Here is a 21,572-nt window from a genome sequence, read left to right as displayed (position 1 = left end):
TGGTGGTGCAGTGGTTAAATGCCTATACTGCAGCCACTCACTCAAAACCATAAGGTTGCGAGTTTAATACCAGCAAAAAGGCTCAAGCTCGATTCAGGCTTGCATCCTTCTGAGGTCACTAAAATGGGTACCCAGATTGTTGGGAGCAATTAGCTTACAGTTGTAAACCGCTTAGACACTGCTAGTTTGGAATGAAGGGGTATATAAATGAAGCTGTTTTTGTTTGTTAGTCTTGCTCATAAACAGATATTTTTTAAAAAATTGTCTGTCAAGATGTATTGCCCTGACTTCATGGTTAGCATAACACTAAAAAGAGCACTGCAAGAAGAAATGAACTGAATATACAGAAATGATTTCCAACACCTGAACATTCTTAAAATCCCATTACCTGATTCAGTGTATTAGCCAGGGCTGCCCTCCCTCTCAATGTTTTTGATGAACAATTCCCATAATCCCTGCTCAGCATGGGCAATAACAGACTGTGGGAGTTGTAGTTCAAGGACCCAGAAGGCCAAAGGCTCACCATTTCTGGTTTAAGCATTGCATAATTTCTTCTTTACTGTTCTTTCCCAAAGGACAGTAAAGATAAAACATGGCGCGTTACAGACCGCTCAGAAAGGGCGGTCTGCCACCACCTCCATTTGCAACGCGGAGGAGCCCGAGCGTTCAAACCGCGAGGCTCCTCTGCACTGCAAATAAGAAGCGCCAAAATGGCGCTTCTCTTTGTGGCGCGGATATGATGCCGCAAGACACCAATGGCGCACTCGCAGAGTCATATGTGACGCGTGACATGCGGACGCAGCGCTTCTGCTACGTAAACATGGTGGCCCCCGTGTGGAACGGGCGCCGCCATTTTGTATGGACTTGGTCCGTATTAGGGTTAGGGGCATCCGGAAGGTACGCCCCTTTTCAATCCTACTACGGACCCAGTCCGTACTTTATGCCCGACTGTAACGGGCCTAAGTTTCCTTTTAAAAAGAGATAATCTTTAAAGCCTCTAACCAAAGTCAATGGAAGAGAAACCATAAGAGGGAAAGATGTTTGAAATACCACACTAGGCCAGCACTCTGAGAAGCAAGACTTTGCGCTGCAAATCAAGGACATCAAACATCAAAAGGAGCAGATTTATTGTTAGTGTGGTGTAATATAGTGCACTAATAATATGCTGAGCAGATATAGAGAACTGAGCAAGAGGAGTTGAACACCTACTTCCTGGCCCAGTCAAGATGTACACAAAGTTGTGTCAAGGGTGAGGAAATAACTTGTTCCTCCCCAAATGACTGGACAGTCCTTCTTAAGAGGCTTAGCTTACCGATCTGATTTCTGTTTGCTGAATAAAAGGCATTGACTACGGCTGCTCCACTTATCCACCTGTAGAAAATTTAAGAAACACATGAAAGCATTAATGATGCCATCAGTGGAATAAGAAAAATTAATGGCTATGAATTCCTCTGAAATTGGATAGCTGAAGTAGTTTTAAAAACACATTTTACAATGGGTCCCATGTACCAGAGCATTCTTGTGCTAAAGTCACACTGAAATGAAAGAGCGAAGTGCAAAAGTACACACAAGACCACATAGGTGTATTGTACTTTGATTGCTTGATATGCTTCTTTGTCACCTCAGTTGAGAAAATGGCTTGGCAGTGTTGCCATAAGTTAGAAGTGACTTGAAGACACACAATAACAACAAGTACTTTTCTTATGTTTATCTTTAAACTGCTGCCAATATATTTTATTGCATGATCTTGACTTCCCCTTCCCCTTCTGCATCCTCTCCAGATCTTTAATATACATTTGGAATGATCACAATTATACAAAGCATTCTAGATGTGGCTGTACCATAAATTTACATAATGGCATGATGGTAGGATAAAAGGAAAGATAACCTTTGACTTTTTAAAGATCTAAAAGAGCTAAAAATCTAGCAGTGTATATTCTGAATAGCTATTTGTATTCAGAAAACATGCTTAATGAGAAGAAATATGGAATTTCTATTATAAACAACCTGACTACAGACATTTAGTTTACAGAGTTCTTTAAAAATAAAAGTACACACGCAGCATTTAAAAATAATCCACAAGACAATGCTTTCTGTTCTTTACATTTCTCAGACCTACAAACTGATTTATTATTATTAATATCATTTGTATTCTGCTCTTTCTCCAAAATTGGGTTTCAAAGCGGCCTACAGTCTAAAAGCACAGTACAATTAAAGATGAACAAAAATTAAAATGGAATTTAACTATTATAATATTAAAACAATTTTTGTTTAAAAACAGAATACAGCCGCTTTAGGCATACGCTGAAAGCCATGTGTGGAGAAGGGGCGGTGCGTCCCATAAGGAACAATGGGGTGTGTGCCCATGGCGCATGTGCGCCACTGCATACACGATCCCCATTTATTTATGCAGGGGAATCTGGAACGGATCCCTTGCGTAAAGAAAGGGTGCAGTGTACAATTTAAAAAGATAAAAGCATTTAAAACCATACATTTAGAGCAGTATAACACTGCCAGGATGTTCTTTAAAAACTTTCTGTTTTAAAAGCTTTTTGGTGCTGTAAATATACAGCACTGGATTTGTTTAGATTATCATGCTAACTCATGGTTTAGTGTTAGAAAACCAAACCAAATCTACCATATCTGATATGAGTCTTGGTTTCTTTATATATATTGGAAGAACACACAACTTCGTATCTTTCTAACTGCTTTGCTGAACTTCCACCCTAAATTATGGTACCAAGATGTAGCAAAAGTTACCTATTGTGTCTGTCTGGCCAAACTCTTCCGTCTTTCCTATTTGTGGTGTGCCTCCATTATTTGTTTGCCATCTCTAATTCAGTACATGAATTTCACTAATTAGGAACTAAACAAGTATTTTGTTTATTCAACTTTGGCCACATACACATCATAAAAAAAAGGAAAAGGAAAAAAGGAGGAAAACAGTTACACACATCCCTCTTTAAAGTAGAGGGTAGAAGAGTGGTAGAACAAAAGCTACTAGCCTGTGCTGGTAGGCAATTTGTTACTGGATCAGGTCTTGAATATACAGTAGATGTGTATTAACCACATATACGTTTACCTTGAATGTGTATACTTCACCCTATGGGCAGTTTAATTTATCTTTCACATTTTAAAAAAATAATAATTTAACCCTATCTACCCTCAAAGGAAATACTTGGGACTTATTTTATGATGCTGCAATTGGTTGTGTCTATCTCTATTAGCAATGTAATATTTAGTTTTAATAGTTTCCATTGTGAAAACATAAACATTCTTGTTTCTTGAGTAGACTGTTGCACTTTGAGCACAAATATCCTTATTGGAACTAGGACTCAATAAATCAGCAGGTTCAGCTCAGCACTTTCTGCAAAATGCTTTCCTTGTTTCGCATGCATAAAATAATCTGCATGATGAAAAAGTTTTATAGGTTGTTGAGACTGGTTATTTTGCAGATAAGGTACACTGTCCATTAATATCTGAGGGAAAGAATTACTCAATCAGACCATCTTTTCCAACACTGTGCCCCTTTCAGTGCTGTCAATATATATGCCACAGTAGTTAAAAGACTGGTGGGAGTGGGCCAAATACCTTAAGAATATTAACAGGGCTAAAAGAAGCTTGAGGGAATAACAACAATAACAACTACAACAAGTCCTGCCTTTCTCCCAGTAATCGGACTCAAGGAGGTTAACATTTTAAAAACAAAGCAGATTAAAGCACTACAAAAGTTAATGCAAGGTAATTAAAATATATATGTTAAAACAATTAAAAATATTAATATGTATTAAAAACAATAACAATAAAAACCATATAGAGATCCTTTGAAACCTTCAAAACCAGCACCACACAGCATTAAGATACTTTATTAACATTATATTTTCAATTGACAATTGTTTGTCAATTGGTTAATAAATATATACTGTACATATCAAATATTTGAAATGTTTTGCTGGTAAAGAGTTCCATGGATTCCATGGACAGGTCTTAGAGAAAAGCCTGAACTCCAACTAGAAGTGACTATAACTAAATTGGGCTGTCAAACTTTGGACATATCATCAGACAACATGACTCACTGGAAAAGACAATGATACTTGGTGACTCAGTGGTTGCCCCCAGGCTTTGGAACTCCTTCCCAAAAAAGTTAGACTGGCATCTTCCCTACTTTCTTTTCCCAGATAAGCAAAGACTTTCCCTTTCCAACAGGCATTTGAGGAGTGATGATATCAGGCCCATCTTGTGCAGTGCACTGGATATTGCTAATTTTTAAAAAATGATACACGTTTTAACCTGGTTTTCATTTTTTCTGCTTGTTTAATTGTGTTTTAACTTGTATATTTTTTGGCTTTTTAACAAATTTTTATAATCACTGTAAACCACTTTGTGTCCCTAACTGGGGAAAAAGTAGGATAGAATTATGAACAACAACAACAAAGATGGAAGACAGCAGAAGAAGAGGAAGATCACATTATAAGTGGATTGATTCAATCAAAGAAATCATTGCCCTGCATTTGCGAGATCTGAGAAGAACATCTGAAGACTGGAGCTTCCTATGTGATTTTATGAGTTATAGTTAACTGAGTGTTATCCTGCTTTTTTAATATCTGTAATATATGTGTATTTGTGTTTGCTTTAGCCTCTGAAAAAGGCCTTTTCTTATTGTGGCTGAAATGCATTGGTTTTTTTTTTTAAAAAAACAACACAAACAGTGGACCATCTCAGAGCACATGGAACTTGTCTCCTCACTGTTTTCTGCTCTTGGAGGTCTCTTGTTCATAGGGCTGCCATAAGCTGAAGTCAACTTGATGGCAAATAACAGCAACAAATATATATTATTTGAGCACAATATTAAAACAATCTAAAAGAAAATTATTTTAAGGTTTTTTTTTAGGTGGTACTTTACTCCTGCCAAATTAGCTAAAATTAAAAGGTCAAAGGAGAATAAATGCTGGAAGTGCAGGAAAAAGGGAGCACAATGTTCCATGTATGGTGGAAATGTAAAACAGCAAAGAAATTTTGGACAAAAATCTCTAAAATTATGAAAAGAAACCTGAACTTTAAATTACCATTTGCACCAGAACTACATTTATTAAACATGACAGAAACTATAAATGATAGTTTGAATCCGGAAGAAACCAACATTTTGATTTATATGTTAACTGCAGCACGAATTGTGTACATGCGTTATTGGAAATGTAATAAGGGTCCCACCATGAAAGAATGGATCACAAAAGTACAAGAACTGGAAACAATGGACATGCTCTCTATGATCGAAAAAGGAGATTCATTTCAATAGCATAAGGAAAAATGGGAGAAAGTACCGGGACTTTGGGCTTAACTACAGAGGGAAGGTAAATAATGTACAGTATATCAAGTCAACCTTTGTTCTGGTCACAAGTCAATGAGATTACTTTGTTCTTGTTTGTTTGTTCCGTTTCTACCATTCTCATATTGGTAAATGTTAAATAAGCAAATAAATAAATAACTTTAAAAAAACAGCACAATAACCACAACTTAAATACATACTCTTCTTTGTCGACTTTTTCTCTAAGCTTCTTCAGTCTTTCCTTTTGGGCAAACTTTAAATTCTCAATCATGTTTTCAAAATATTCTTCTTCTTTGTAGCTCAGCTTAAAAAAAAGCAGACAAAGAAATCACAGTGCAATTTCTATGAGAAATAGAGAGAGCTTGTGCCAGCCAGGCTAGTTCAGATGGCAGAGTCTGGAAAGGGCTAACCTTTCTGCCTTTGAAAAAAATACATATTCTGATTTATATATACATTTGAAAATCTAAAGACAATCATTATATTTCTAAAAGAGAAATACATCTCACAATAGTGGGGAAAACTGAGTGGGTGACCTATGTGTTTGCTAGAGATCTAAATCACTGCTTATTTCTTTCTCACAGGCAAGAATAAAAACATTCAAAACTCTTCTGCCCACTGGGCAAGATTATGAGAGCTGTTGCACATTTTTCAGAGACTGTTCACTTCCAGATTGTTTGGGGTTTGTTTGATGACAAAACAAGCAGAAAATTATATGGAAGATTGTTGGTCAGAACCCTTATTTTCTATGCAATATAAGCTCTTGCATATGTTTTGTATAATTAGTGCCAAACAGGTTTTTGCATGCTTGCAAGAATCCCACAGCTATAGAGATGAAATTGACTACAATTCCAAAGATGTACTGCTGTCAAATTGTTTTCAATAGAATAGATGTAGCCTACATTGCCCTTTTCTGTAGTAGTGGAATTGGTTTTTCAGAAGACACTAATATTTGTATTACTTTGTCCCAAATTGTTGCCACACTGCAGAATTGATGCAATTTGATACCACTTTAACTGCCATGGCTTCATCCTATGGAATTTGTAGTCTGTTGTGGCACCAGAGCTCTCTGACAGAGAAAGCTATATATCTCACAAAACTAAAAATCCCAGAATTCTATAGCATTGAGGCATGGCAGTTAACGCAGTGTCAAACTGCATTAATTCTGCAGTGTAGATTCAGCCCTGGTGTGTTCAGTGTTTGTACAGTGTGCTTAAACGCTCACACTTGGCGATCTTTCATGAATATTTCATGAAGGCATTTTCTTATTTCTTGCTAATGTCACATGATCAGATTTTTGGAACATTCAGCAAGATTGTCGGGACTCAGATGAGCTAGATTTTGGAAACTGCCATTAAGAATTAATATTTAAATAACCCTTCCAGTTATTAAATTTTACTCAGGACTTTCTCTACATATACTTAGCTTTCATATTTCACATCCTGAATTTTTTTCAGAATCCTCTGCATTCCAACAGAAACATCCACCTAAAATTGTCAAGGTGCTTTCCACAATTCTTGCAGTAATCCAGGGAGAGAACTATCACTCCTGATCTACTTGTTCAACAGAATGATTGCAAGTGTGTTAAACCAGGTGAAAAATGAAGGACAACAGGAGGTAATGGAGTAGGCACTGGATAACTTAAAAGGAGTGGTAACCATTCAGCTCAAAAGCACATTAGGGATCAAATTACTTGGCAAATCTGAAAATCACTGGTAATTGGCAGTCATTTATCAAGAAAATGCATAAAAGTGTGACCTAATTTTGATTTTGTTTTTAGTTTTTTCTTGTTCACAGAAACAAATTCTTATTAGTTTCCACAATACCAAGAGTTATTTTCACTTCTAGACTTATCACTTAAAATGTCTCTATTAAGGTAGGCTTCACAATCTATCACTCATTCTTTGATGTTACTTAATTTAGATTGTGTCTCCCATGGGAAATCTTTCCATAAGTTCTGAACAAATCAGCATTGTCAGCGTGCGATGAACAGTGAAAACAATTTGGGGTTAAGGAGACAGAAATAGGCGTCTGCAGCTCCCTTATAAAGTTCAGAGTTTTTATTCTAAAATATAATTGCATGAGAATCTGAGATTGGCATTTTTCCCTTCAATGTTTTAGGACAACTGGGAGCAACAATTCAATGAAAACCCATGATGGATTGAATCCAAATGTAGGCACATGCCTACAAAGGTTGAGGTAGAGTTCTTCATCCCTTCCTCCACATGGTAGTCCCTCCAATGTTGTACAGAAAGTAGGGGGGGGGCTGTTGAAAGGGTTAGACTGTAATGTGGAGAGAAGGGGGGTTCTTGTCAAATTGGGCAAAGGCACATATTACCTGTTACCATGTAGACTGGCATTTCCCACCCTGCCATCTACCATCTGTGTTGGGCTACAATGCTCATCATTTAGCAGTTAGCATGGTTAATAGTTGGGGATTATGGGTTTACTAATCTAACACATCTAATTGGCTGGGAGATGCTGATTTCAATACTCTCACTGTTGATTACAATATCTTTTTAGATGTACTTACATCCTTGTATTCTGCATTCAGCTTAGCAGTGTCTGTCATGATCTCATTAGGGTAGCCAATCCTTTCTTTAATTGACAGAGCCTGGGGGAAAAAGCCACTGAAGTGTGAAGTGTACTGTACTCACATTGTAAATTTGAATATTATCGAATTGGTCAGAAGTTATCCACACATTTATAGAGCTTTTTCAATCTGTTCTTCTAGATTTTATTTAGCAATCAGGCTTCAGGGTAAAAGATATTTTCTGTTTTATGCCAGCTTAATGGGTTTTTTTCCAAAGCAATAAGAAATCAGGAACTTGTTGAGAATCCTTTTTGACATGTCCAATATATAAATGCCACAACAGATTTAACAGTGCTGCCAATTCAGTTAACATTTGTGAAGCTATTCCTGCCTCTTTTTCTCCCCTCCCCTCCTCTGCTTTAAGACACATGCTTAACACAATCCAGGCAGAATTAAGCACTTAAGAATCATTAATTTTAAAGGGATGGAACAGTTGTAGGTGTGTTTAAGTATCTACTATTAAATTTAACAGGACATCAAAGTCTTTTGGCTATGTGCAGCTCAGATGCTTCTGCCATGGCCTTGCAGTTCATCACTCCTAAAGAGAGTATTTTTGGTTGTTAATTGAAGTCATGAATGCAGGAAATACAAGTGATTTTTAATTCCTTGATTTGCACATTTTATTATGTAAACATCTTCCCACAAGGTACTCACTTGGAATCTTAATAATACAGATTAATATTGAAAGCATGGGACCTTCATGTTTCCTGTATTGGCTCATATCACTAATACTGGAGTCAGAGCTTTTTTTGGACTATAACTCCCATAATCCTCTAGCCAGTATGATTGGTGTTTCATTTGAATAGGTAGGGGGCTTTAAAGCCTTTCCCAGACATTTTCCCCCATGTATTTCTATTTCTATTTGTTTCTGCTTCAGTTTTATTGTTAGCAGTCTTGTATACTGCTTTTGGCAGCAAAGCAGAATTTATATATCAGTAAAATAATATGCGAGCATTGTTAATAAATAATCACTATCATATGTGTTCTATAGGGCTTGACTAGGATTGGGTGATCAGGGTTGTAATCTGTGATCAGCTTTGAAGATCCATTAGGTGATCTTGGGCGAGTCACACTCTTTCAGCCTCTGAATAAATCTGAGCAAGAAAATCCAGTAATAGGATTGTTATGAGTCAGTTTAGCAACTGAGACATGCTGGTAATCAGCTACATTTGTATCTTGCATTTCTTCCAGAGAGCCCAAGGCAGCATGGATAGCTCTCTTACTTTATGTTCCTTGCAAGCCCATGGGGTAAGTCAGGCTGAGAGAGAATAAGTGACCCAAAGTTATTGTCTGTGCACACGTGCATGTGAGTGTGTGTGTGTTAGTGTTCAACTCTGAGGGGGATCTGAATGCCACAATGCAACATTCTGATCACTACAACACACTGATCACCACACATGGATTGACTTCTTGTTAATGACTTACCTGTACAATAATGCCAGGAAAGGTGGGGGGATGTAGAAAGAGAGGTAAGACACATGCTAAATTAGTGGACTCTATTAAAGAGATCAAGAGTATGAGTTTACAGGAGCTGGGCAGAGAAGTGGAGGACTGAGGGTCTTGGAGATGTTTCATAGCAGGTTCACCATGAGTTGAGATCAACTCGAGGGCAGTTAACAACAACAACTAAGTGCAGCATATGTACTCGTAAGTCCCTTTTTGCTACTGTCTTGTTCTTGTCATCTGTCCAAAATCCCTACTCCAGGAGGGGCTGCTGCTAAAATGGGGATGGGGGAAGGAATACAGACCACGAAGTTGCTCTGAGTTCTTGATGGAAGGAAAAGACGGATGCACTCCATATGAGAACACACACTCATTTGTCTCCCTTCCACTTCTAGACTGAGTTAAAATCATCTGCTTCTCCATAGTCTGAACTATCTCCCTCCCTCTTCCACAGTGACAGTAACAGGGGTCCCTCCTGGGACTTGACAGCTGCCAGGCAGATGGTGATGTCATAGGAAAGGAGACAAATGCCATTTGGAAAACACTAGAGAGCCAGGCTGAGACCCCACGAGACCCAGATTCTACTCTAAGGCACATCCCAATTTTTTCATGTCAGATTTAAAGACTAGGGGCTAGATTTTGAAATTACATATGAAATTACATACTAACCTACTGAAGCTATCATCAGATACCTCCATCTCTTTAATTAAAAACACCCTTTTGACTAGGTATTGTATGTGATAAAATGCTTCAAGAGAATGGCATCTGTACATAGATAACAGTAAGCACTCAGCTGTATGCTGTACAATATTTAGTTATTCAGCAGCAAATGTTTACAAGTTTAATTTCATTTACTTCATGATCACCATTAAGAATCCCAGATGTTCTGTAAATAATGCTGTATTCTCCCCTCCCCACCCCACCCATAAGTCATCCTTTACAATGAACTGTTCCTGCTATTATGTTTTTCCCATTCAGATTTTAGATGAAGAATTGACAGTCTTTTACTTATCCCCAAATTGCAAATACATCTTTAAGATACTTGCCTTGCCTTCTGCTTTCTTTTTGGTTTCTGCATCCATCCAAGTGAGTTCTTCCAGCGTGTGTATGAAAACTTCACGGATTTGTGCAATCATATCTTGAACCTAGGGATAGAAAAAATATAATAGGTTAAGGCTGCAAAACAATAGCTTCTTTCCTGAGAAGTAAGCTCCATTTAATTCAAAGGGACTTAGTTTTGAGTAGATTATACGCACACACAAACACGTGCCTAGATAAACTTCCTAATTTGGTCATAAAATTCAAAGACATAGCCATGTTAGCCTGGAAGGTCAATATAAAATGGGAATTGCGGCACCAGAGTGGAAAGCCCAGGGACATCCCAATATTCATTCATGGGGTTATCTACTAACCTCAGCTTTAGGCAACATCTTTGTCTTGTCCCTCAATGACCATCCATCTTAAAACTGAACTTCTCACCTTATCTCTACACCCACAAGGTTTTGCATTCCAAAGGATATTCTCACACACAGACTGTTATGTAGGTTTGTCCCTGGACTTTCCACACTGCCACATGCATTTTAGGAAATAGGCTGAAGTCTATGAACGCTCATGCTTTTTGGCGATAGGATATATAGCCTGACATGCTATAATCTGACATTTACCCCTGATTAATTTTTTTTACTTTATTTTAATAAACTATTTATATCCCGCCATCCTAGATTGTGAGATCTCAGGGTAGCATATAATATTAATAATTTAAAATATTTTAGATTAAAACTATATATAACAAGATATTAAACAGGATAATAGTTAGAAGAACTTTGAATGCTATAACAATTTAAAACCATGTACTACAGTGGTGCCTCGGGTTACGAAATTAATTCGTAACGCGGCCGCTTTCGTAACCCGAAAAGCCTTCGTAAGCCGAATTGCCATAGGCGCTAATGGGGAAAAGCCGCGATTCCGTGCGAAAAAGCCGAAAAAAGCACCAAAAGTTTTTTCGTAACCCGAAAAAACATTCGTAACCCGAAACAATAATTCCCTATGGGATTTTTTCGTATCCCGAAAATTTCGTAACCTGGGTATTTCGTATCCCGAGGTACCACTGTATACATATCCTTTAAAGTACATTAGTCCCTGAAGGCTTTAAGAAAAAGCCATGTTTTGGTTTGGCCCTGGAAAGAAACCAAATTTGGCACCAGCTAAACTGCGAATTGGAGGTCATTCCACAATTGGGCTGCCACAATGGAGAAAGTCCTTTGCTATGTCCTCCCATTTCATATTACCCACACTGGTAGGAGGATATCAGTTATTGAGCCAGTATATACATTACATTTTGTTTTGCAAAATTAATTAGGTATGATTAAAATTTAAGTAATTTGTAGACCAAAATTGCCAAGTAGATCACCTATTACCAAGAACTACCATTACTATTTGAAATACTTCTTTGAAATGAAAGTGATGGTGCTAGTGTAGACGTATCAGACCTTGGGGGAAATTCCCTTTTTGACTAAAAATCCAGATTCCTCAAGCCTGGCTATATTGGCTAGGGAATTCTTTCAGTCAAAGTCCAAACCCATCAAAACACTCCACTAAGTTTTCCATGTTCCAGGTGCATATGTATGCCACAGATGTATATTTGATTTTAATGCTAATTTAAATGAGTTGTCTTCCACCAAAGAAACCCGAGAATGGCAGTATGGTGGAGCTGTTAATGTGGTCCTAGTCCCCACCTCATAGACAACAGCTTCCTGAGTTGTTGGGCAAGAAAACAAGAGTGAGTCTGTAGCTTAGGTCCAAGCTAGATAGGATATGCTTCCATGTAGCTAATGAGCATCGTTTTGGTTATGTATGTAGCAGCCCTGAAGATGTCTAGCCACTCTATTTGTATTTCAAGGGTGTCTCTCAGTGGCCCCATTTCTGAAACATCCTGGGCTTCCTGTGCCATATTTATGTGACAAAACAACAACAACAAGGATTTCTAGAGTTAACATCACAGTCCTTTGGGATTTTCCTTTGGGAAAATCTGAGGTGGCTTCATTTTTCATCAGAAGGTAGACCAGGGAAACTATACACATCTGAACACATAGCAGAGGAATATTCCACATGATTAGGGCTGTGTCTGTATCTGAGCACACACATGAAGAAGAAGTATAAGCTGGCAAATGAGTATATATCCTTTGTGACTGGTTTGTTAGTTACTACAAGGAATGCATGTGTGCCAACATACAGATTTTAGTGTCTGGCTTTACATCTAACTGAACAAGTGGTTGATGGAATTAGAAAGGTAATGAGGTTTGGAGTTTGTTGCAGGGACCTTTCAGATATAATAATAATAATAATAATAATAATAATAATAATAGTTTTTATTTGTATCTTCCCGCCTCTCCCAATGGATCGAGGTGGGATCACAACAGAGTTAAAACACTTGTAATATTACAATATTAATTACAATTAAAACCACAGCTAAAAACATAAAACATCAATCAATCACAGGGTCAATCATGGGGTCAGGTGCTCTCAGTCCGTACCAATGGTCTTCATAAAAGGTCAGGAGGATATGCACGGCGGAAGAGCTCTGTCTTTACCGCTTTCTTGAAAATCTCCAAGGATGTAACAAGGTGAGTCTCCTCTGGGAGTCCATTCCATAGTCTAGGAGCAGCTATACTGAAAGCTTTTGGGGAAGTGGAAACATGTATGGATGATGGCACCTCCAACAGGTTCTTCCCACTTGTTCTAAGAGTGCGGGGCGGATTGTATGGGGAGATGCGTTCCCGTAAGTAACCCGGGCCCAAGCCATGTAGGGCTTTAAAGGTAATAACCAACATCTTGTACTGTGCCTGGAAAATAATTGGGAGCCAGTGTAGCTCTTTTAAAATAGGTGTTATATGGTCAAATCTCAAAGAGTTAGTGACCAAACTGACTGCCGCATTTTGCACTAGTTGAAGCTTCTGAACTTGATACAAGGATAGCCCCATGTAGAGCGCATTACAGAAATCAAGACGAGAGATTACCATTACTACAGCTTCAAAGTTCTTTCGGTTGAGATAGTGTCACAGTTGGTGTATCAACCGAAGTTGGAACCAAGCACTTCTGGCCGTCGCATCCACTTGAGATGACAAACGTAGAGACGGATCCAGAAGTACTCCCAAACTGCGAACTTCATCCTTCAGGGGAAGTGTAACCCCGTCTAGGAGTGGTGGACAAATGTCCTTCCCCCAGACCTAAGGAACCTATGGCAAGTACCTCCGTTTTCTCTGGATTCAGCCTGATTTTGTTTTTCCTCATCCACAATGATATCCCTTACAGACTTGTCATTCCTGGCTCTAAGACTGCGGTTTTGAAAGGAATTGGTAGGACTGCTGGACACAATGATTGTGGTTCTGGCAGAATGGTATCCTGCTTTGTTAAGATGTTTCTCAAAAGAAAACCTCTTCTGAAACAAGTGAATATTTTTAGCAAGGAGGCTGGCTTCTCACACATAAATGAGTTGATTTGTTCTGCACTGGGTCTACATAAAGGCTTGCACTAGTTGCAGTTGTGGTCAAACAGAAAGAGAGAGGCTGGTTTTAGATATCAGAAACTGACATTTAGCTCTCTCTCTTGCAAAAACTATAGGGGAAGTACAGTAAACTTTCTGTTGGAGTTATTATCTATGAAACCCAGTTGATCTTAAGTGATGTATAGGAATAAATAATCATATATCACAAAAATGCCAGAGAAACCACTATTCATAATTAAGAGCAGGCTGAAGATAAAACTAGATGATACATTTAACCCACTGTTAGAAGTGTTTCCCCAACTGGTGAATTATTTCTGTTACAGAATCTGGGTTTCCTCACCTTTATATTTTACATTTAGTGTACTTTCGTTTATGATTGGTCATTGCAAGATAAACACTGGATTAATTTCTAAGTCTGGGCACCACAATTTAAAAAGGATGTTGAAAAACTGGAGTGTGTCCAAAGGAGGGCGACTAAAATGCTGAAAGGTCTGGAAACCGTGCCCTATGAGGAACGACTTAGGGAGCTGGGGATGTTTAGCCTGGAGAAGAGAAGGTTAAGAGGTGATATGATAGCCCTGTTTGAATATTTGAAGTGATGTCATATTGAGGAGGGAGCAAGCTTGTTTTCTGCTGCTCCAGAGGCTAGGACCCAGAGCAATGGATGCAAGCTACAGGATAATAGGAGATTCCACCTCAACATTAGGAAGAACTTACTGACAGTAAGGGCTGTTCAACAGTGGAACAAACTCCCTTGGAGTGTCGTGGAGTCTCCTTCCTTAGAGGTCTTTAAACAGAAGCTGGATGGACATCTGTTGGGAATGCTTTGATTTAGATTTCCTGCATGGCAGGGGGTTGGACTAGATGGCCCTTGCGGCCTCTTCCAGCTCTATGATTCTATGATAATATGACAGAGGAAATCCCATTGTGGCAGAGAACTGAATTAATCCTTGGGACTTCCTATTGTCCCTAATGTCCAATTTGACCCTTAATTTGGATCAAAGGGAAAATATCACCTTGGTCCTATCATTATGCAGAAAAAGACAACTGCTTCAGACAGCAGATACAGAAGCCAGCAGTGACAGTCCTGTATGCTGCTCTTCTTGAAACCTTCAGCCTTTCTGTTGTCTTGGAGAATACAGCCTGTTTTCCATTCCCTAAACTGGACTGCTGTCCTTAAGTGTGGCCTCATTGCCATCTTCAAGTAATGTTCAATTGTCCATTCATTCCACTTTTATACAGGTGCCATTTTGTTCATTGCCTCAGGCAATCAAACATGTTGGATTAGTTTTTGAGGGCATCGCATCTGATATATATATAAATATATCTGCCTAACCCTCAGAATAGCAAGGAGCAACCTGAATGCAGATGGTCCCTAATGGAAACTGACTGACAAAAGTTAGGATAGAAAAGTTATATATAACAGATGAAGATCTGTTAGAAGGATGAGAAACTGTCTGCATTCAACAATCCACTTATAATCCTTTCAATTGCAGACCTAGAGGTGCAGCACCAGATGGCCATACTGCTGTTCGGTTTATGGAGACCCTTCTGTAAACTTCCCACCTGCCATTGACCATCTGTCAGCAGGAAGAAGTCAGGACCACTGGCTGTGTCACCAACACTGGTTCTTCCATGGATCTACTGATCTAGTGCAGATTCTTATTTTTATTTGGACATTTCTTTAGTAAACAGGTTTCTTCTTACAGAAAGACTTATGGGTGGAGACCAAAGGGGCTCTTCTGTTTACTGAGACAACCCCCTGTTTCTGTCAGTAAATATTCCATATTTGATTAACTATCTGTTCAGTAAGAAGACAGATCTGCTGACTGTGTAACCAACACTGACTATTTTGCAGAGATAGAGATGCAGCACAGTGGTGCTCTGCTGGATTTATGGTTAGAATGAGATACATCATTCTTATTTGTACACTCCCACACTGAAACAGGTTTAGTCACATAAAAAAAGAACCGAAAAATGCAATGGGTTGTTTCATAGCATGATGCCAAACTCAGTGAAATAACCAATGGATAATTCACTTTAAAATCTATCTGATGATGGTAGAAACTATGGAGATTATTGCATTGTATATAATGTGACTTATCACAGATAGAATAAAGTCGCATTTAATTTTAAAACTGGGTGTTATCACATGCAGCTGTAGCCAGGCGAGTGCAACCTATATGCATCCCGGATCCTACCTTCCTTTATCCAGTGGCTTTTCAAAAATGGGAGCTTGTTGTTTTTGAAAAGCCACAGGATAAGTGTTGGTGGGATCTGGGCTGCATATGGGTTGCACTCGCCTGGCCGTGGCTGCATGCAATAACACCTGCTTTTAAAATTAAATGTAACTGTATCCTGACTGGGATAAGTTGCTTTAACTACAATGTGATTATTTACTATATTTATGTTGATTCAGAGATTGCATTTTTTTCTCCCCAGTTTAGCAAAATTAATCAAATTGAGTTTCTTTCCTATAATATCTATAATCTCATTTTCTTCAACATCTTCAGTCTATAACAGTGGTCCCCAAACTGTGCCTTTTAAGACATTTTGGACGTCAGTACCCAGAATTCTTGACTACTGGCCAACATGGCTGAGGCTTCTGGGAGCTGAAGTCCAAAATCACTTAAAGGGCACAGTTTGGGTACTACTGGTCTATAACATGCAAGGACTTCTAATCTTCATCATTAGCTAATAACGTGACTACTGTTCTGGAAGAGCTACATAATTATAGCATCAGTCTGAGTGCCAAAAGATGTTGATTTCTCCTAGTCTCTCAAATCTACTTTTTAGAACTTTATTGTATATGATTTTCTTCTACTTCCTCTTCCTCCATTTTAAAAATTTGGCATCCATGTTTTTTTTTTTCTGCTAAGGGGTGCCAAACACACACACACACACACACACACATACACACATTCCGAACAGCCCACTACTGTAACAGCAAAGAAGTGTGATATATTTGATATAACAGTCAGCATGGAGTAGTGGTTTGAGTGTTGGACTACAATTGGAGAGCAGGGTTTGATTTCCAGCTCAGCCATGAAACCCACTGGGTGACCTTGGGCAAGGCACATGCTCTCAAATTCTGGGAGCAATGGCAAACCTCCTCGGAAGAAATCTTGTCAAGAAAACCCAATGATAAATTCGCCTTAGGATCACCATAAGTTGGAAATGACTTGAAGGCATACAATACACACATAGACGGCAAGTCGATGTGTTTTGTTTTCCAAATAGCCATTGGGTATTCCTTTCAATATTCTGACGATAACAAGAATTCAAATAAACAGATGAGTGATGATCTGAGAATCTTACCATTTGTTTACTTTCTCCAGCAAATGCTTCTGTCACATACAGTCTCCCCACTGCATTTTCCATATTGCCATTGACATAATTTGCACAACGGCGCCAAATAGCAGTGTCTGATGTTGTCCCATATAGCACCTAATAAGCATAAACATTAGAGAAATTAAGGATATATTTTACTGGGTTTGGAACTGAAGACTATTTTCCAGAAGTCTTCAGCTAATGTGGCTAGAATCTGCCATCCTCTGACTGACAGATTCTATGAGTTGTAGTTGGAAAAGAGTAACTCCTCCAAGCTCTGTGACATGTAGCAATACAAACAACCATGTAAATCACCAATGAATTGTCATTAGTTAAGATCAATGGAAATGAAGCAATATTTTCAAAAAGAACACTGATTTTGAGTATGAGGAAACCTCTCTCCTGTTCCTCTTTGCATTTCTCAAATACTCATTGTTTCAGTAATCTGAAAACAGTGAAGTAGAGTGTATCTGGTTCAGCATGGTGAGGATAGGCATCTATGTTTTTCTTGTGAAAGCCATCTCGGGAGAGCACATAAATGCCCAGAATGAGACCATCATTCATTCTAAGCTGCATCTTGCTCATCTCAGCTAATAGCAGCACTCCTTCTAAGGGAAGAAAGAATCACCATAAATATTAAAGTGATCCAAGCCCTTGATAGAAGAGTTGATGTTATCTGAGATCTTTTTATACTCATGTTACTGTACTTCACATACAGCAGGAATACTGGCTAAAAAGTTAGGCTAGTCAACATAGGGGCAATAAGTCCAAATAGACTCCTTCATCTGCACCCACCGTGGAGCCACTCCATGTACCTTTTTCTCCATAGGGACATCAGGTAGATTGCTTACACTAACCAACTCCTTGTGGAGTTTCCTCAGTCTGCTGCTCCTGCCATCACCACCACCGCCCCCACCCCACCGCTGCCCTCTTCAAACCACGGGATCAGTTTCTGGCCCAAACAGTTTCTCTCCTCCTCCCTTGGCAGTGCTGGCTCTGCGGTTGTACCCATTCCTCTGAGGCAAATGAGGTGCTCAACATATGATCTGGGCACCTTGTCTAGCAGTGAGCTGACAGTGACGACACTGCCAAGGAAAGGTGGGGGCGCACTTGAAGTTGCCAATGGCAGGGGTTCAAACTCTGGGGAAAACTATGGTTTAAAAACTCCACAGTAAGGCAGTATATTCCAAATCTGGGGTGAACAGGGTCATGTGTTGTGTGGCCTTATAACCCCAGATTCAGGTGGTGGTGGTGGATTTTTCAGCAGTGCAGACTGGGCTGGTATTGTGGCTTTACAGTGACCTAAATGCTGGTACACAAGGGACTGCTCTTTCTTGGGAGATTGTACAAGGATGCTAGGCCACCCAATGTTGCACAAGAATCGTGACACTGATAAACTATTTGTGTGGCATTGTGGTTCGAGTGTTGGACTATAACTCTGGAGACAAGAGTTTGATTCCCAGCTTGGCCATGAAACCCACTGGGTAACCTTGGGCAAGTAACATGCTCTCAGCCTCAGGGGAAGGCAATGGCAAACCTCTTCTGAACAAACCTTGCCAAGAAAACCATATGATAGGTTTCCCTTAGGGTTGCCATAAGTCAGAAATGACTTGAAGGCACACAACAACAACAAATATTAAGTCTAGGTGATTCCTCAGTGCAGGGTGGGATGGATTGGGAGAGCATATGGCAACAGTGAGATCCCACACCGGTGCACAGCTTTTTATTATTATGTGCAGTCAAATCAAATTCAATTTTTGGCAACCAAATTAATGTGTGACCTACAAGGGATCCTGTTATTAACAGGCCTGCTCAAGTATTGCAAGCTTAGGGCAACATCTTCTTTGATTGAGTCGATTCACCTGTGATGAGTCTTCCTCTTTTACACTGTACAGTCAGTGAACAGGATTTCAAAATCCATCAGGTTTGCTTTCTCCTGCATTCACTTAAAAAACAACAACATTCCTTTCTCTCCCCAGTATGTGTGAATAATAAATGGCAAATACTTCAGGGGGAAAACCCCACTTTTCTCCTATTTGCATAAGCTAAAGTCAATAGATTATGCAGTTTCACATCAGTTTAACTATGATGGCTTCATCCTATACAATCTTGTGATATGCAGTTTTGTGAGGCACCAGCACTCTTTGAGAGAAGACTAAAGACCTTGTGAAGTTATAGCACTTAAAATAGTATAAAACTGCATTTTTCTATAGTGTAGATGCACTCTGAAAGCGAGCAAGAGAGAAAGCAGGAGAGAGAGCGAGAGAGCGAGAGCATTAGCGGATGCAGAGGGATTAAAACACATTTTTTAAAGAGTTAAATATTTTTTGCCTTGGGCCTAGATGGGTAAATCTTTCAATTTTATTTCTCCCAGATTAAGTTTTTAAAATATTTTTTGCCTTAGGCCTAGACGGGTAAATCTTTCAATTTTATTTCTCCCAGATTAAGTTTAAAAACAAAACAAAACAATTTCCTTCCGAAATATGAACAATTCCTGAATCTTAATAAATTTTGATTTTAAAAAATAAACAGACATAAGCCTTGTTCAGGTGTTCCTTCCTTTCTCCTCTCAGCCCTTTACAGTGTTGCCAACAAGCCTCGAAGATATTCCCTGGAATGTTTTACCAAAATCCCAGGAATTCTCCAATATCTATTGTTATTATTCAGCCAAAATCCCCAGAAAGAAATTAATCAAATTCCCCGGATTCCACGGAATCCCCCAGAAATTGGCAACACTGGTCCTTTACCACTACTTGCAGGAAATGAAGGAAGTAAGATTGAGTCTTAAAATGTAACACTTTGGAAATGAGCATGGATGACCTGTTAAGAATGGGCTTGCCAGGGAGAACTGCCATGTGATTAATATAATCTTTTCCCCATACAAAGCAAACTTTTGGTTAATTTCACAGCTCAGTTTGCAAACCAATAACAAGATGAATCCTTAGTCAAACTTAGTACAGTCCCTTGCAGGGATGGGAGAGTAAACAAAATAGGACTTTGAGCTGTTCAGATTCTACCTTCACTGACCTTGCTGAGCTAGGTGAGAAGCAGCTTATGCTTAGGCTGCGCTAGAGAAATATGATACAGTAAATACAATCATAGTAAATGTTGAACACTTCTCTAGCAAGCGGCATTTTAAGTTTCAGAGCTCATAACAGTGGTTTACTTGTTTACTACAGATCAGAGCTTGAAACTTTAGCTTTTTGTACTACAGCTTTCTCAATCCCCTGACAACCATGCTAGCTGAGAGATTTTGGGAACTGCCATTATGGCAAATAGCTTTTCCAAGCTTTGCTACAGATGGGATCCTCCCAGTTTATTTTGGCTTGGCATAATTGAACAGTTAAGGTTCTATATTGGAATGCAGTTTTTATTCTTTTAATTTTTTTTAAAAAAAATCAACCAATCAACAATTATTTTATTAAATGAATCATCACAATGTCCATAATGTTGCAAATACCCCTAGTTATGTTAATGTGTAATAAGAATACAACAACTATTGAATTTCCAATGAATCACTGCAACAACGCACCATGGTGTGAAAGAACATTGATGATTCCTTATTTATGCTTAGATATTAAATCATTTCTGATGCAGTAGGTTGAGGTGCTATATTACGTAGCTGTCATCACCACTGACACATGATGTCCAAAACTGGGGGAAAGCCCATTTTATGCATATTCCACCAACACTTACATGCCAACAATATATATATGCCTGTATTAATTATGCTGAAATCTTTCTTTATGGTTGTGTACAGGGATGGGAGGGGGAAATTTGTTTGGTTCATATGAACCAAGGGCTAATTTCAAAGTTAGTCTTACCCAAATTATACCACTGAAATCAGTGGAGCTTACATTTGCTGTGATTAACAAGTCCCATTCATTTCAACAAATCTACCCTAGGTGGAACTAAGGTTGTATTTATCTCCAAATTAATTGCGAACTGCAATGCAATGATCATTGGTTTTCACACCTCTGAATTTTGCAATGTGCTTTACAGCACAAAAAAGGCACACATTAGGGAACATTTACAACATAGGCTGCCTGCGACAACAAGCCAGTTTTTGTGCCTGCTACCCTGGGGGGGGGGGGGCAGAATGAAAAACATATCTTGCAGTGTGTTGCGAAAATTAAGTGGCAAAATGCTAGATAGGGTATAAGTGTAAAAAGGAATCTAATGCATCATAGTCTATCTCACAGTCAGTGTCATAGTCAAATTAGTCTTTTTTGGTTCAATATCACAAGTCAATTAATTAAACCCAATTCAAGTACATGTAAGGTCCAATTAAATACATAAATGTAATAATTAGCCTGGCATGAGTGCAGGATTTTGTTTATTAATAATTTATATAAAAATTAATAATAATCAAACATGAG

General features: G+C 38.7%; 1 protein-coding gene across 4 annotated transcripts in view; it reads right to left on the bottom strand.

Moving 5' to 3' along the window:
• MME (membrane metalloendopeptidase) overlaps positions 1-21,572 on the bottom strand; it is a 114,038-nt gene that overhangs the window by 22,044 nt on the left and 70,422 nt on the right. For all 4 annotated transcript variants that reach the window (XM_042458988.1, XM_042458986.1, XM_042458987.1 and 1 more), the window contains exons 13-17: positions 17,182-17,310; positions 10,406-10,504; positions 7,857-7,937; positions 5,527-5,630; positions 1,313-1,371 (exon numbers count right to left, since the gene is read on the bottom strand). In XM_042458988.1, coding sequence (XP_042314922.1) covers positions 1,313-1,371; positions 5,527-5,630; positions 7,857-7,937; positions 10,406-10,504; positions 17,182-17,310 — 472 coding nt within the window. The remainder of the gene's footprint in view (positions 1-1,312; positions 1,372-5,526; positions 5,631-7,856; positions 7,938-10,405; positions 10,505-17,181; positions 17,311-21,572) is intronic.

This window comes from Sceloporus undulatus, chromosome 3 (genome assembly GCF_019175285.1).
Source record: "Sceloporus undulatus isolate JIND9_A2432 ecotype Alabama chromosome 3, SceUnd_v1.1, whole genome shotgun sequence".
Taxonomy (NCBI): Eukaryota; Metazoa; Chordata; class Lepidosauria; order Squamata; family Phrynosomatidae; genus Sceloporus; species Sceloporus undulatus.
This window is presented reverse-complemented; position numbering and strand designations above follow the sequence as displayed.